Source organism: Clavelina lepadiformis, chromosome 3, assembly GCF_947623445.1.
Source record: "Clavelina lepadiformis chromosome 3, kaClaLepa1.1, whole genome shotgun sequence".
In the NCBI taxonomy this organism is placed as follows: domain Eukaryota; kingdom Metazoa; phylum Chordata; class Ascidiacea; order Aplousobranchia; family Clavelinidae; genus Clavelina; species Clavelina lepadiformis.
Genome location: NC_135242.1, coordinates 6,440,266 through 6,453,439, shown reverse-complemented (window position 1 = coordinate 6,453,439; position 13,174 = coordinate 6,440,266). Strand labels below are relative to the sequence as shown.

Sequence of the window (13,174 nt, the reverse complement as noted above, 5' to 3'; positions counted from 1 at the left end):
TTCTTCACGTTGCCACTATTTGTATAATTTAACCGATATATGTTTTGAAAGTGAAGAATATTAAATTAATCAGCGTCGGAATTTACAATTCTAGACGTTTCTACTGCGCTCGTCTACTAATTGAGTGATGAACTATACCAAGGGTATAAGCGACTCTTTTAATAAAGCGCTTTCTCAACTCTTGCCCATGTCAGTATAGGCTAAATTTTACAAATTGTAAACACGACACTGAAGCACCGGAAGTAAGTGATAGTTCAGAATTTCCTCTCTTGAAGAACCATATGTGTGTAAGGCAATCACTGAAGGATAATGTTCACGATTTTATAAAAGTCTTCAAAATTCAATTTTTCAAATATAACATATATTTTAAATGATACTTAATAATAATAATCAATATAATACTTACTGTCAAATAACATTCAGATCTTGTTTGAACAAGGTGACTTATTGCAAAGGTGTAGATTTAAGGAGCAGAAGTTAAAACTATAATTCTTTATAAGCAAGAGCTTAGAATTAGGCCATTAGTACAGCAAACGGTAGCGGTGTCTCTATGATAACGTAAGAAACTCATTGCTATGAAGGTAACGGACAAAGAAAAGTTTGAAGACCGTGATAAAATGGCAGAAATAGTATAGTACACGATACAATCGCAGAAATGTGTAATAACAACTATGGCAGTCGACTTTTCATCATGCACTTATCCGAAAATAGCTTTGTCAACTTTTCCTCTTCTACTTAGGCAACTAAATTAACCTTTTATTTAATTTACGTATTACAGGAAAAAACCTGACTCAGTACATCTAACTCTCTATATATCATAATAAATGTGTTTTAGAAGCTAGAGTGAAGGAATTAAACAAAAGTTGGATTTATCCAAGAAATAATCCGATTTTAGGTAATTTGTTCCCTAATTACGTGAAAATGAGGAATTAATCATTAACTTGGCATTAGAGGTATGAAGAAGGTTAAGTGATGCGTGTTCTGCACATGCAATATATCTGCGACAATTATCAGATTTTGCTGAAACTTATTTACGGTATAACTTTGTGTGAACACTTTTGTAAATCAGGTTGAGTTAACTTGCCAGAGACTGACAGGACATGTTTTAACTATAAAATACAAGATACTTATCTGTATGCTGTATAGTCACTGTCCGACAGCAAATAAAAATGTAACTATTAGCTAAAATGTAATTTGGTGGTACAACAAACTAACTGAATTGGTTATGTTTACTAAAACCTTGCCAAAATAGATTATCTCGCTAATCTAAATTATAGCAAATCTTACGTAGGATAAACTAAACCTGTATCTATATATTTGTTGGGTCAATACCACATGTACAGTGCTTTACCATGAAAGTAATATTGGCTGGATATTCAAAAACTGGCACCAAGTCTATTGCAGCTGCTTTGCGACAACTTGGTTACCAAGTTTATGATTTTATGGATCACTTTTGGTATCACTATGATGACTGGATAAAGATTATGCAGAAAGGAGCAAGTACCGAGGATTTTCAGAGGATGTATAAAGATGTGGATGCATTAACTGGCGCCCCAATTTACATTTTCTGGGAGGAAATTCACAAGGCATTTCCAGATGCAAAAGTGAATCATTGAAACAATTAAAATGAATTTTGTTTATTTCACTTTTAAATTGACTCAACAACTTATACTGTGCTTCTGTGTTAGATTATTTTGTCAGTTCGTGACGAGGATGAATGGTATCAAAGCTACACTGGACACGGAGACAAGCTCAGAGCTTACTACAAGTATCCGATGACACAAATCCTTACTCCAACTGGCAGAAAGTATTTCAAATTTTATCGGGGCTTGGGTGAGAAAACTACTTACACCCCAACTCTTCATGCTTCACCTAATATATTGGTCGATTCGGAAATATAACTAATTAGTTATCTTCAATTTTGAAACAAGTTAAACTTTCAGAATTCATTCGGATTCGGAAATTACTATGTTACATGTTTCGAGTGTTATGTTTCTGGCATCTCATGGATTTCCATTTTTACTTTACGTTTTATGTTTTAGTGAGATTAAACTTTGGAGCTGATATGTGCAGCCCGTTTGATTTTTCTCATCATAACAGTGAAAGTATGATCAGGATGAGGTATCGTCAAAACAATATGTATTGTGCTCAGGTAGACTTATATTAATCACAGTCATTAATATTGTAGTCTAATTATTGCTTAACACACATACTGTAGTATGAGAATATTTTCGCTTGTGATCGCAAAAGTTACATAAATATGTTTAGAGAGCTCCGAAGGACAAACTCTTGGTTTACAACGTGAAGGAAGGATGGGAACCGTTGTGTGCTTTCCTAGGCAAAGAGGTTCCAAGGGAGCCTTTTCCACATCGCAATATCGGAGCAGTTTTCATTGAAGATTTGAAGGATGTTCATCCAGCCATGAACAGAATAGAACTGGAATGGAAAATTGTTATTTCCATTTTGATTGGCGTGGGAATCTACACAAGTTATAAGACCTACAGAAGCGGTTGTCTATGGAACGCTGCCAATTTTTTCTCAAGTTCTTTCCAGGGTCGATTTAGTTTCGTTTGAAATTTAATTGCTAACGAAGAGCATATGACTAAAATGTAGGAGTGAACTTCCGGACAGCTTTGTTAAAGTATGATGTGGTACACGATTTGCATACCAATTTTTTGCTACTACTGAGGAACATGTGCAAGTATATAGCTTAAATGTTGTTATTTCTATTGTATATACTAGCTGGATTAGGTTTTAGCACAAACCTATTCAGTGAACATAAACCCACATGTGAATTGGTCGCTGTTAGATTGGAAAAAGCATTTTTTTTAATTGTTTCGATTACGTGATTCATATTTTTATTTTTATCGTTCAATGTAATGTGTCAAGTAATTTAAACAAATTCCCTGCAGCTAATAAAGCTCACTTGTTTTAAGTTACGTAACGCAAAAACACCGTTTCTATCAACAAGAAATGATTCAAATGTTTGAAAATTTGCTTCGTTTTGCAGCCACCAACGCCTTGCTTTATTTGCTATCCACTTTCGAACTTGATAGATTCTTAAATTTAAAACACTACTTCTAAACATAACGGAAGTGAACATTTGGTAATTGTATGTTTGTCATTCATCGATTACCGTCACGAGTGTGTTCTGTCTAGGGGTAAGGGACCCAACTTTTACGGGCTTTAAGCCTTTTTTTATTTGTACTGTATGCTTTTGTGTTTATCGCATTTCTTTGTTTGCCACTATACTTATCAGATATAACTTATTGGAAAACATGTGTAATAGGTATACGGCATTACAAAAACCGTTGTACACGTGGTGTTTCTAAAGTGCACACCATATCAATTGGCAGCTATATTGTACGTATAAGTATCAAAATATATATTCCATTTCAAGGGCTTCTAAGTTTTATAGCATTTTTTTCGAATGAAAACTCTATGTTTTTGCGTTATGCACATTTTGGGCTGGTGAAACAACACGAGAAATTTAAATCTAGCTTTTGAGATTCGCCTCAATGCAATCCTGAATACAACACTAATGATACCGTTACACAATTTCAACAGCATGGGAATGACTTTATCTGTTCTGCTCATCTATGATGACTAATCACAATCAATTTACATTTACAATCAATTGAACCAACTTTTTCGGATTGTAGAAAGAAAAACTACATGCAATGGGATACTGTCAGCACTATACCCTAGACCGTTTTGCAAAGGCATCATCGGCGAAACATTTTTTTTTATTAATTAAATTCAACTGCGACAATTCCCATGATAAACTCTACATCCTGAATAAAGAGAAGTTACATGTGTTAACATAGTTTTAATACTTTTTTGCTAGTGACGGAAGTTTGTTCCAGAAAAGTGATTTCGTGGTTTAGAATTTGTTAGTTAGATCTGATACGAAAATCATATATATTTAATGAAATCAAAAATATTCTTAACTACAAAAGATCTGGCAATATAGCACAGTTGGAATAAACTAATATAAAGTGACTTGGTTTTATCACTAATATTACAACTAATCCACACCGGTGGTGAGAAAGATCAACACATTAGTTACTGACCCGATCACATCGAATCAATTAATAATATTAGCTACGTATTTCTACATAGATCGTCGCCAAATCTATGGCAGTCATTATGTGATAAATTGCTTGGGTTCTTCGGGATGAGTTTTGATATGGGCATTGGGCGAGACCAAACTGCATGCCTAATTGTTCTTATAGTAAAGATATGGCTGTAGGTATTGCATCGATTGACTTTGCCATCGACTGAACATTTACAAGAGCTTGAGTATACCGTTAAGTGAACGAGGTTCGAGTGCTCTTCAAAGCTCTATTAAACAACGTGAATTGTTGCAAAACTTTAGGTACGAGGCCCAGAAAGTGGCATTTCAAACTATATTTTTTCAAATTATAACCAAAAGTGACGTTTTATAGGCAATAACTTTTGCCTATGTAGTACGTCCGTTGTTGTAGGAAACCGTAGTGATGTCTTTGCGGTGAACTAAGGAACACTGTGAAAAAATACATCGAACCACATAAGGGTTCAATATCTTGATGAAATTGCAGAAAATGATAATAAAAGCTTTGGCAGTGAAACTTATTTTTGCCTTGGCAATATTTTCAGAAAATAGCGTAGTCGGCTTTTCACCTTCTACTGGGGAAATTGTTTTTGATAAATTACATGAAACCAACAAAATATAAACTTTGGCAGTGTCGTTGTGCTTTGCAAATTACAGTAAAAAGGGTACTATAGAGTTACCACAGTTGTTATCCGACCAATCCTTAGTTTTAAAACTTGGTACAGTTGTGCTCAATTAATTATTAACTAAGCAAAAAGCGCGTTTGCCAGGCACAAAAGGTAAGGAGACGTTAAGTTCAGTGATGCGTGACCTGCATGTTTATGAAACCTGCAGTGTTTGTCATATTCTGTCTAAGTTACTGTGCTGCTTAATGTTATTTGACGTTTCCCATGATATGCTAAAGTATTTTGTTAGAGAGCGACAGGACATATTTTAGTTATACAGTACAATATATCATACTTATCGCAGTCTGTGTATTTTGTAGATAAAGTAAGACAGAAAAAATGTGTAAGCATTTCGATTACACACAAAACTATTTAAACGCTTTTACTTTATTGAAACCTTGCCAAAATAGAATATCTCGCTTTCTAATATTGCACGTATTATTCAGGATATAGGCTTAATCTATACGTACTCTTGTTGGTTCAGTGGCACATATAAAGTGCATAACCATGAAAGTAATATTGGCTGGACGTTCAAAAACTGGCACCAAGTCTATTGCAGCTGCTCTGCGACAACTTGGTTACCAAGTTTATGATTTTATGGATCACTTTTGGTATCACTACGATGACTGGATAAGGATTATGCAGAAAGGACCAAATGTGGAGGATTTTCAGAGGATGTATAAAGATGTGGATGCATTAACTGGCGCACCGATTTACATTTTCTGGGAGGAAATTCACAAGGCATTTCCAGATGCTAAAGTGAATCATTTAAATACTTCAAGTAAATTTCATTTATTTCACTTTTAAATTTACTCAACAATTTGTACTGTGCTTCTTTTTTAGATTATCTTGTCAGTTCGTGACGAGGATGAATGGCATCGGAGCGTACGCGGACACGGGGACAAGTTCAGGACTTACTACAAGTATCCGATGACACAAATCCTTACTCCAACTGGCAGAAAGTATTTCAAATTTTATCGGGGCTTGGGTGAGAAAACTATTTACACCTAACTTCACTTTACCCAACTCTTCATGCTTCACTTAATATATTGGTCGATTCGGAAATATAATTAATTAGTTATCTTCAATTTTGAAACAAGTTAAACTTTCAGAATTCATTCGGATTCGGAAATTACTATGTTACATGTTTGGAATGTTATGTTTCTGGCATCTCATGGATTTCAATTTTTAGTAAGATTAAACTTTGGAGCTGACATGTGCAGCCCGTTTGATTTTTCTCATCATAACAATGAAAGTATGATCAGGATGAGGTATCGTCAAAACAACATGTATTGTGCGCAGGTAGCATCATATTAATCACAGTCACTTAATATTGTAGTCTAATTATTGCTTAACACACATACTGTAGCATGAGAATATTTTCGCTTGTGATCGCAAAAGTTACATAAATATGTTTAGAGAGCTCCGAAGGACAAACTCTTGGTCTACAACGTGAAGGAAGGATGGGAACCGTTGTGTGCTTTCCTAGGCAAAGAGGTTCCAAGGGAGCCTTTTCCACATCGCAATATCGGAGCAGTTTTCATTGAAGATTTGAAGGATGTTCATCCAGCCATGAACAGAATAGAACTGGAATGGAAAATTGTTATTTCAATTTTGATTGGCGTGGGAATCTACACAAGTTATAAAACCTACAGAAGCGGATGTCTATGAAACGCTGCCAATTTTTTCACAAGTTCTTTCCGGGGTCGATTTAGTTTCGTTTGAAATTTAATTTCTAACGAAAAGTCAATGAATAAAATGTGGGAGTGAACTTCTGGACAATTATATTAAAGTATGATGTGGCACACGATTTGCATAGCAATTTTTTGCTACTACTGAGAAACATGTGCGAGTATATAGTTTAAATGTTGTTATTTCTATTGTATATACTAGCTGGATTATGTTTTAGCACAAACATATTCAGCGAACATAAACCCACATATATATTGCTATAGGAGTTTGGAAAAAGTGTTTTTAAAAATTGTTTCGATTACGTGATTCATATTTTTATTTTTACCGTTCAAAAGGGTAACAAGAAATGTATCAGGTAATTTAGACAAATTCCCTGCAGCTAATAAAGGTCACTTAGTTTTAAGTTTGCTCAATCCTGTGAATGTTGAGTATATTCAACTCTTCTTTGGCCGTCTGATATGGTTCACGACTACCAGAGTCATAACCAAATCATCAAACTCGAGTCGCAAATCAAGTCATTTATCGTTTAAGATTCAAGTCGAGTCTTTTGTAAGATGAGATTCGAGTCAAGTCAATTCGTTTTACTAATAAGATTCGAGTCAAGTCAAGTCCATTCAATCGTTATCTGAAGCTAAACCATATACGTAACGCAAAAACACCGTTTCTGTCAACAAGAAATGATTCAAATGAATTTGAAAATTTGCTTCGTTTTGCAGCCACCATCGTGTTTCTACACAAACGATCTTTAAATCAAGTTTCACTTTAATGGTTTATGAGAAAGAAAGAAAACACCGTTTTACTTAATACTGAAATCTAATAAATAAAGATAGATTTGAGTCTTTTCGAATATCTACTCGAGTCAAGTCAAGTCAAGTCAAGTCAAGTCAAGTCAAGTCAAGTCAAGTCAAGTCAAGTCAAGTCAAGTCAAGTCAAGTCAAGTCAAGTCAAGTCAAGTCAAGTCAAGTCAAGTCAAGTCAAGTCAAGTCAAGTCAAGTCAAGTCAAGTCAAGTCAAGTCAAGTCAAGTCAAGTCAAGTCAAGTGTTTTAAATTATTTTCTACAAAAAGAGAGAAAGTCAAGTTAATTTATTTGCAAAAAAGTGGTCGACTCGAGTCATTACGAATTTGATGTCTATGGGTCCACAGGCCTATAACGTATATCTTATTTTCAGTTTGATTAGTAAAACAGATTTTTAAAAAAACTAAAATATGATAAACAATTTTTGGCCTTCTTACCTGGATATGCCGCTAATAAAACCTGATATAGAATTAAATGTTAATACTTTTCAATTTGAAAGTGTGAAAAATATTCCTCAAAGGTATAGGCAACCAGCAATTATGAGTGATTAAATACAGTCAGTTAAGTAGTAAAGCAGGTTACAGCTTACCCATCGTAAAAAGTAAGCATTACGCATACTAACGTGTAAAATAAGGTGCGACAAAAAATGGAATCACGCATTGATGATAGATTTTTCATGATAGCCAAACACATATGTAATCTTTTGGCAAGTTTTAACTCGGTCTAGTTTGAATACTAATCCAAGCGTGAGCATCTCGTACTTGCAGATGAAGCAATGGTCACATTCAAACGTGATATTTCATCCGAACGACAAATGATTGGAATTACTGGATCAATCTATTTCAGATCGCTTTGCTTTATTTGCTATCCACTTTCGAACTTGATAGATTTTTAAATATAAAACGCTACTTCTACAAATAGCGGAAGTGAACATTTAGTTATTGTTTGTTTGTCATTCATCTATTACTGTCACCAGCGTATTCTGTTTAGGGGAGGGCGACCCAACTTTTACGGGCTTTAGGCCTTTTTACATCTATATACTCTTTCTGTTTATCACATTTCTTTGTTTGCCGCTATACATATTAGCTATAACCTATTGAAAAACATATTTAATAGGTATACGTCATTACAAAAACTGTTGCACACGCGGCGTTTCTAAAGTGTACACCATATCATTTGGCAGCTATATTGTGCGTAGAAATATGAAAATATACATTCCATTTCAAGGGCTTTTAAAGTATTTCTTTTTTGACTGAAAACCCAAAGTTTTTCCGTTTTGGACATTTTGGGCTGGTGAAAGAAAACAAGAATTCTAAATCTAGCTTCTGAAATTCGCCTCAATGCAATCCTATATAGGCCTACGACACGAATGAAACCGTTACATAATTTTAACAGCATGGGAATGACTTGATCTGTTCTGCTCATCTATGATAAATTGCCCATTTACATCCAATCGAACCAACTTGTAACCAATTCTGAGAAGAAAAACTACATGCAATGGAGAACTGCTAGTAGAGCCTATAGGTCCTAAGTCGCTCTGCAAAGACATTTTAGCCAAATTTTTTTCTAAATTTAGTTCAAAATCGCGAAAATTCCCATGATAAACTCCGTATCATGAATAAAGAGAAGTTACATGTGCTAACATAGTGTTAATACTTTTTTACTGGTTACGGAAGTTTGTTTCAGAAAAGTGATTCCGTGGTTTAGAATCTGTTAGTCAGGCCGGGTACGAAAATCATGTATAGTTAAAGAAATCAAAAATATTCTTAACTACAAAATATTTGGCAATATAGCACAGTCGGAATGAACTAAAATAAAGTGACTTGGTTTTCTCACTAATATTACATCTTATCCACACTGGTGGTGAAAAAGATTACCACATTTGTTACTGACCCGATCACGTCAAATTATAGATCGTCGCCAAATCTATGGCAGTCATTCTGTGATAAATTGCTTGTGTTGTTTGGGATGAGGTTTTCTATGGGCATTGGGCGAGACCAAACTGCATGTCTAATTGTTTTTATAGTAAAGATATGGCTGTAGGTATTGCATCGATTGACTTTGCCATCGACTGAACATTTGCAAGAGCTTGAGTATACTGTTCAGTCAACGAGGTTCGAGTGCTCTTCAAAGCTCTATTAAACAACGTGAATTGTTGCAAAACGTCAGATACGAAGCCGAAAAAGTGGCATTTCAAACTATATTTTTTCTCATTATAAGCAAAAGTGACGTTTTATAGGCAATAGATTTTGCCTGTATAGTATATCGTTGCTGTAGGAAATCGTATTGATGTCTTTGCGGTGAACTAAGGAACTCTGTGGAAAACGACATCGAACCACGTAAGTGTTGAATACCTTGATTAAATTACAGAAAATGATAACAAAAACTATTGCAGTGAATCTTATTTTTGCCTTTGCGTTATCAGAAAATAGCGTAGTCGGCTTTTTATCTTCTACTTTGGCAACAGTGTTTGGATAAATTACATGAAACCAACACAATATTAACTTTGGCAGTGTCATTGTGTCTCGCAAATTACAGTAAAAACGGTATTATAGAGTTACCACAGTTGTCATCCGACCAAAACTTTGCTTGGTACTTGGTACAGGTATGCTCAATTAATTATTAACTAAGCAAAAAGCGCGTTTGCCAGGCACAAAAGGTAAGGCGAAGTTAAGTTCAGTGATGCGTGACCTGCTTGTTATTGAAACCTGCAGTGTTTGTCATATTCTGTCTAAGTTACTGTGCTGCTTAATTTTGTTTGACGTTTCCCATGATATTCTAAAGTATTTTACTAAAGAGCGACTGGACATGTTTTAGTTATACATTATACTTATAGCAGACTGTGTTTTGTATCGATGAAGTTAGACAGAAAAAACAAAAGGGTAAGCATTTGGATTGCACACCAAACTATTTAAACGCTTTTAGTTTGTTGAAACCTTGCCAAAATAGAATATCTCGCTTTCTAATATTGCACATACTATGCAGGATATAGGCTAAATCTATACGTACTCTTGTTGGTTTAGTTGCAAATATACAGTGCATAACCATGAAAGTAATATTGGCTGGATATTCAAAAACTGGCACCAAGTCTATTGCAGCTGCTCTGCGACAACTTGGTTACCAAGTTTATGATTTTATGGATCACTTTTGGTATCACTACGATGACTGGATAAGGATTATGCAGAAAGGACCAAATGTGGAGGATTTTCAGAGGATGTATAAAGATGTGGATGCACTAACTGGGGCACCGATTTACATTTTCTGGGAGGAAATTCACAAGGCATTTCCAGATGCTAAAGTGAATCATTTTAATATTTAAAATTAACTATGTTTATTTAATTTAAAACTGACTCAACAAGTTATACTGTGCTTCTGTTTTAGATTATCTTGTCAGTTCGTGACGAGGATGAATGGCATCGGAGCTTACGCGGACACGGAGACAAGTTCAGGACTTACTACAAGTATCCGATGACACAAATCCTTACTCCAACTGGCAGAAAGTATTTCAACTTTTATCGGGCCACAGGTGAAAAAGCTGTTGACAAATTAAAACTTATCTGCTAATGCTTTTTCCCTGATGTTTTACCCATACTGGAAATTACATTTTGGCTCAACTTGAGCTTTGGAAATCAAATCAGATTTGTAAGTTATTTTGTTCAGCTTATAAGTGTTTTGGTTGTTAGGTTTCTAGCATCTCATGGATTTCAATTTTTATTTTATGTCTGATGTTTTAGTGAGAGTAAATTTGGGAATTGACATGCGCAGTCCGTTTGATTTTTCTTATCATAACAATGAAAGTATGGTCAGAATGAGATATCGTCAAAACAATATGTATTGTGTTCAGGTAACCTTACGACGGTCATTTAACACTATAATTATTGCTAAACGCACATAACTTGTACTGTAGCGTCAGATTGTCTTTGTTTGTTACCACAATAAATCAATATCTTACATAACATGTTTACAGAGAGCTCCGAAAGACAAACTCTTGGTCTACAACGTGAAGGAAGGATGGGAACCGTTGTGTGCTTTCCTAGGCAAAGAGGTTCCAAGGGAGCCTTTTCCACATCGCAATATCGGAGCAGTTTTCATTGAAGATTTGAAGGATGTTCATCCAGCCATGAACAGAATAGAACTGGAATGGAAAATTGTTATTTCAATTTTGATTGGCGTGGGAATCTACACAAGTTATAAGACGTACAGAAGCGGTTGTCTATGGAACGCTGCCAAGTTTTTCACAAGTTTTTTCCAGGGTCGATTTAGTTTCGTTTGAAATTTAATTGCTAACGAAGAGCATATGAGTAAAATGTAGGAGTGAACTTCTGGATAGCTTAGTTAAAGTATGATGTTGCACACGATTTGCATAGCAATTTTTTTGTTACTACTAAGGAACATGTGCAAGTATATAGTTTAAATGTTGTTATTTCTATTGCATATACTAGCTGGATTATGTTTTAGCACAAACCTATTCAGTGAACAAAAACCCACATATATTTTGCTATAGGAGTTCGGAAAAAGTATTTTTTTAGATTGTTTCGATTACGTGATTTGTCTTTTTGTTTTTACCGTTCAAATGGATAACAAAAAAATGCATCAGGTAATTTAGACAAATTTCCTGCAGCTAGTAAAGCTCACTTATTTTTAAGTTCGATCAATCTTTTGATAGTTCAGTATATTCAACTCTTCTTTGGCCGTTTGATATGGTTTACGACTACCAGAGTCATAACCAAATCATCAAACTCGAGTCGCAAATCAAGTCATTTTTCGCTTAAGATTTAACTAGACTCTTCTGTAAAATGAGACTCCAGTCAAGTCAAGTCGTTTTACTAATAAGATTCGAGTCAAGTCAAGTCAATTGTTGTCTCAAGCCAAACCACAAACGTAACGCAAAAACACTGTTTCTGTCAACAAGAAATGACTCAAATGTTTGAAAATTTACTTCGTTTTGCAGTCACCAACGCGTTTGTAGACAAACAAACTTTACTTCAAGTTCCACTTTAATGGTTTATGAAAAAGAAAGAAAACACCGTCTTACTTGATACTGAAATCTAATCAATAAGGATGTACTTGAACATTTTCGAATATTAACTCCATTCGAATCAAGTCAAGTGTTCAAAATTATTTTCTAGAACGAAAGACAAAGTCAAGTCAAGTTTTTGCAAAAAGGTGGCCGACTCGAGTCATTACGAAGCTGATGTCTATGGGCCTACAACGTATATCTTATTTTCAGTTTGATTAGTAAAACAGATTTAAAAAAAACTAAAATATGATAAATAATTTTTGGCTTTCTTATCTGGATATGCCGCTAATAAAACCTGATATAGAATTGCAACTTAATGCTTTTCAATTTGAAAGTGTGAAAAATATTCCTCAAAGGTATAGGCAACCAGCAATTATGAGTGATTAAATACAGTCAGTTAAGTAGTAGAGCAGGTTACAGCTTACCCATCGTAAAAAGTAAGCATTACGCATACTAACGTGTAAAATAAGGTGCGACAAAAAGTGCAATCACGCATTGATGATAGATTTTTCATGATAGCCAAATACATATGCAATCTCTTGGCAAGTTTCAACTCGGTCTAGTTTGAATACTAATCCATGCGTGAGCATCTCGTACTTGCAGATGAAGCAATTGTCACGTTCAACCGTGATATTTCATCCGAACGACAAATGATTGGAATTACTGGATCAATCTATTTCAGATCGCTTTGCTTTATTTGCTATCCACTTTCGAACTTGATAGATTTTTAAATTTAAAACGCTACTTCTACAAATAGCGGAAGAGAACATTTGGTAATTGTATGTTTGTCATTCATCTATTACTGTCACCAGCTTATTCTGTCTAGGAGAGGGCGACCCAACTTTTACGGGCTTTAGGCCTTTTTACATCTATATACTCTTTCTGTTTATCACATTTCTTTGTTTGCC

General features: G+C 34.8%; 3 protein-coding genes across 3 annotated transcripts; all 3 read left to right on the top strand.

Annotated features, from left to right (window-relative positions):
- Positions 1-305: 305 nt before the first annotated feature.
- LOC143450517 (uncharacterized) lies at positions 306-3,399 on the top strand. Its single transcript, XM_076951094.1, has 4 exons — positions 306-1,604; positions 1,689-1,833; positions 2,043-2,152; positions 2,269-3,399. The coding sequence occupies exons 1-4, from the start codon at positions 1,353-1,355 to the stop codon at positions 2,572-2,574; spliced, it is 813 nt and encodes a 270-aa protein (XP_076807209.1). The 5' UTR covers positions 306-1,352; the 3' UTR covers positions 2,575-3,399.
- A 1,809-nt stretch (positions 3,400-5,208) lies between these two features.
- LOC143450516 (uncharacterized) lies at positions 5,209-6,853 on the top strand. Its single transcript, XM_076951093.1, has 4 exons — positions 5,209-5,517; positions 5,602-5,746; positions 5,951-6,060; positions 6,178-6,853. The coding sequence occupies exons 1-4, from the start codon at positions 5,266-5,268 to the stop codon at positions 6,427-6,429; spliced, it is 759 nt and encodes a 252-aa protein (XP_076807208.1). The 5' UTR covers positions 5,209-5,265; the 3' UTR covers positions 6,430-6,853.
- Positions 6,854-10,214: 3,361 nt separating this feature from the next.
- Positions 10,215-12,578, top strand: LOC143450653 (uncharacterized). The gene is made up of 4 exons (XM_076951288.1): positions 10,215-10,544; positions 10,628-10,772; positions 10,981-11,090; positions 11,214-12,578. Exons 1-4 carry the CDS (start codon positions 10,293-10,295, stop codon positions 11,517-11,519), a joined length of 813 nt encoding a protein of 270 aa, XP_076807403.1. The 5' UTR covers positions 10,215-10,292; the 3' UTR covers positions 11,520-12,578.
- Positions 12,579-13,174: the final 596 nt, after the last annotated feature.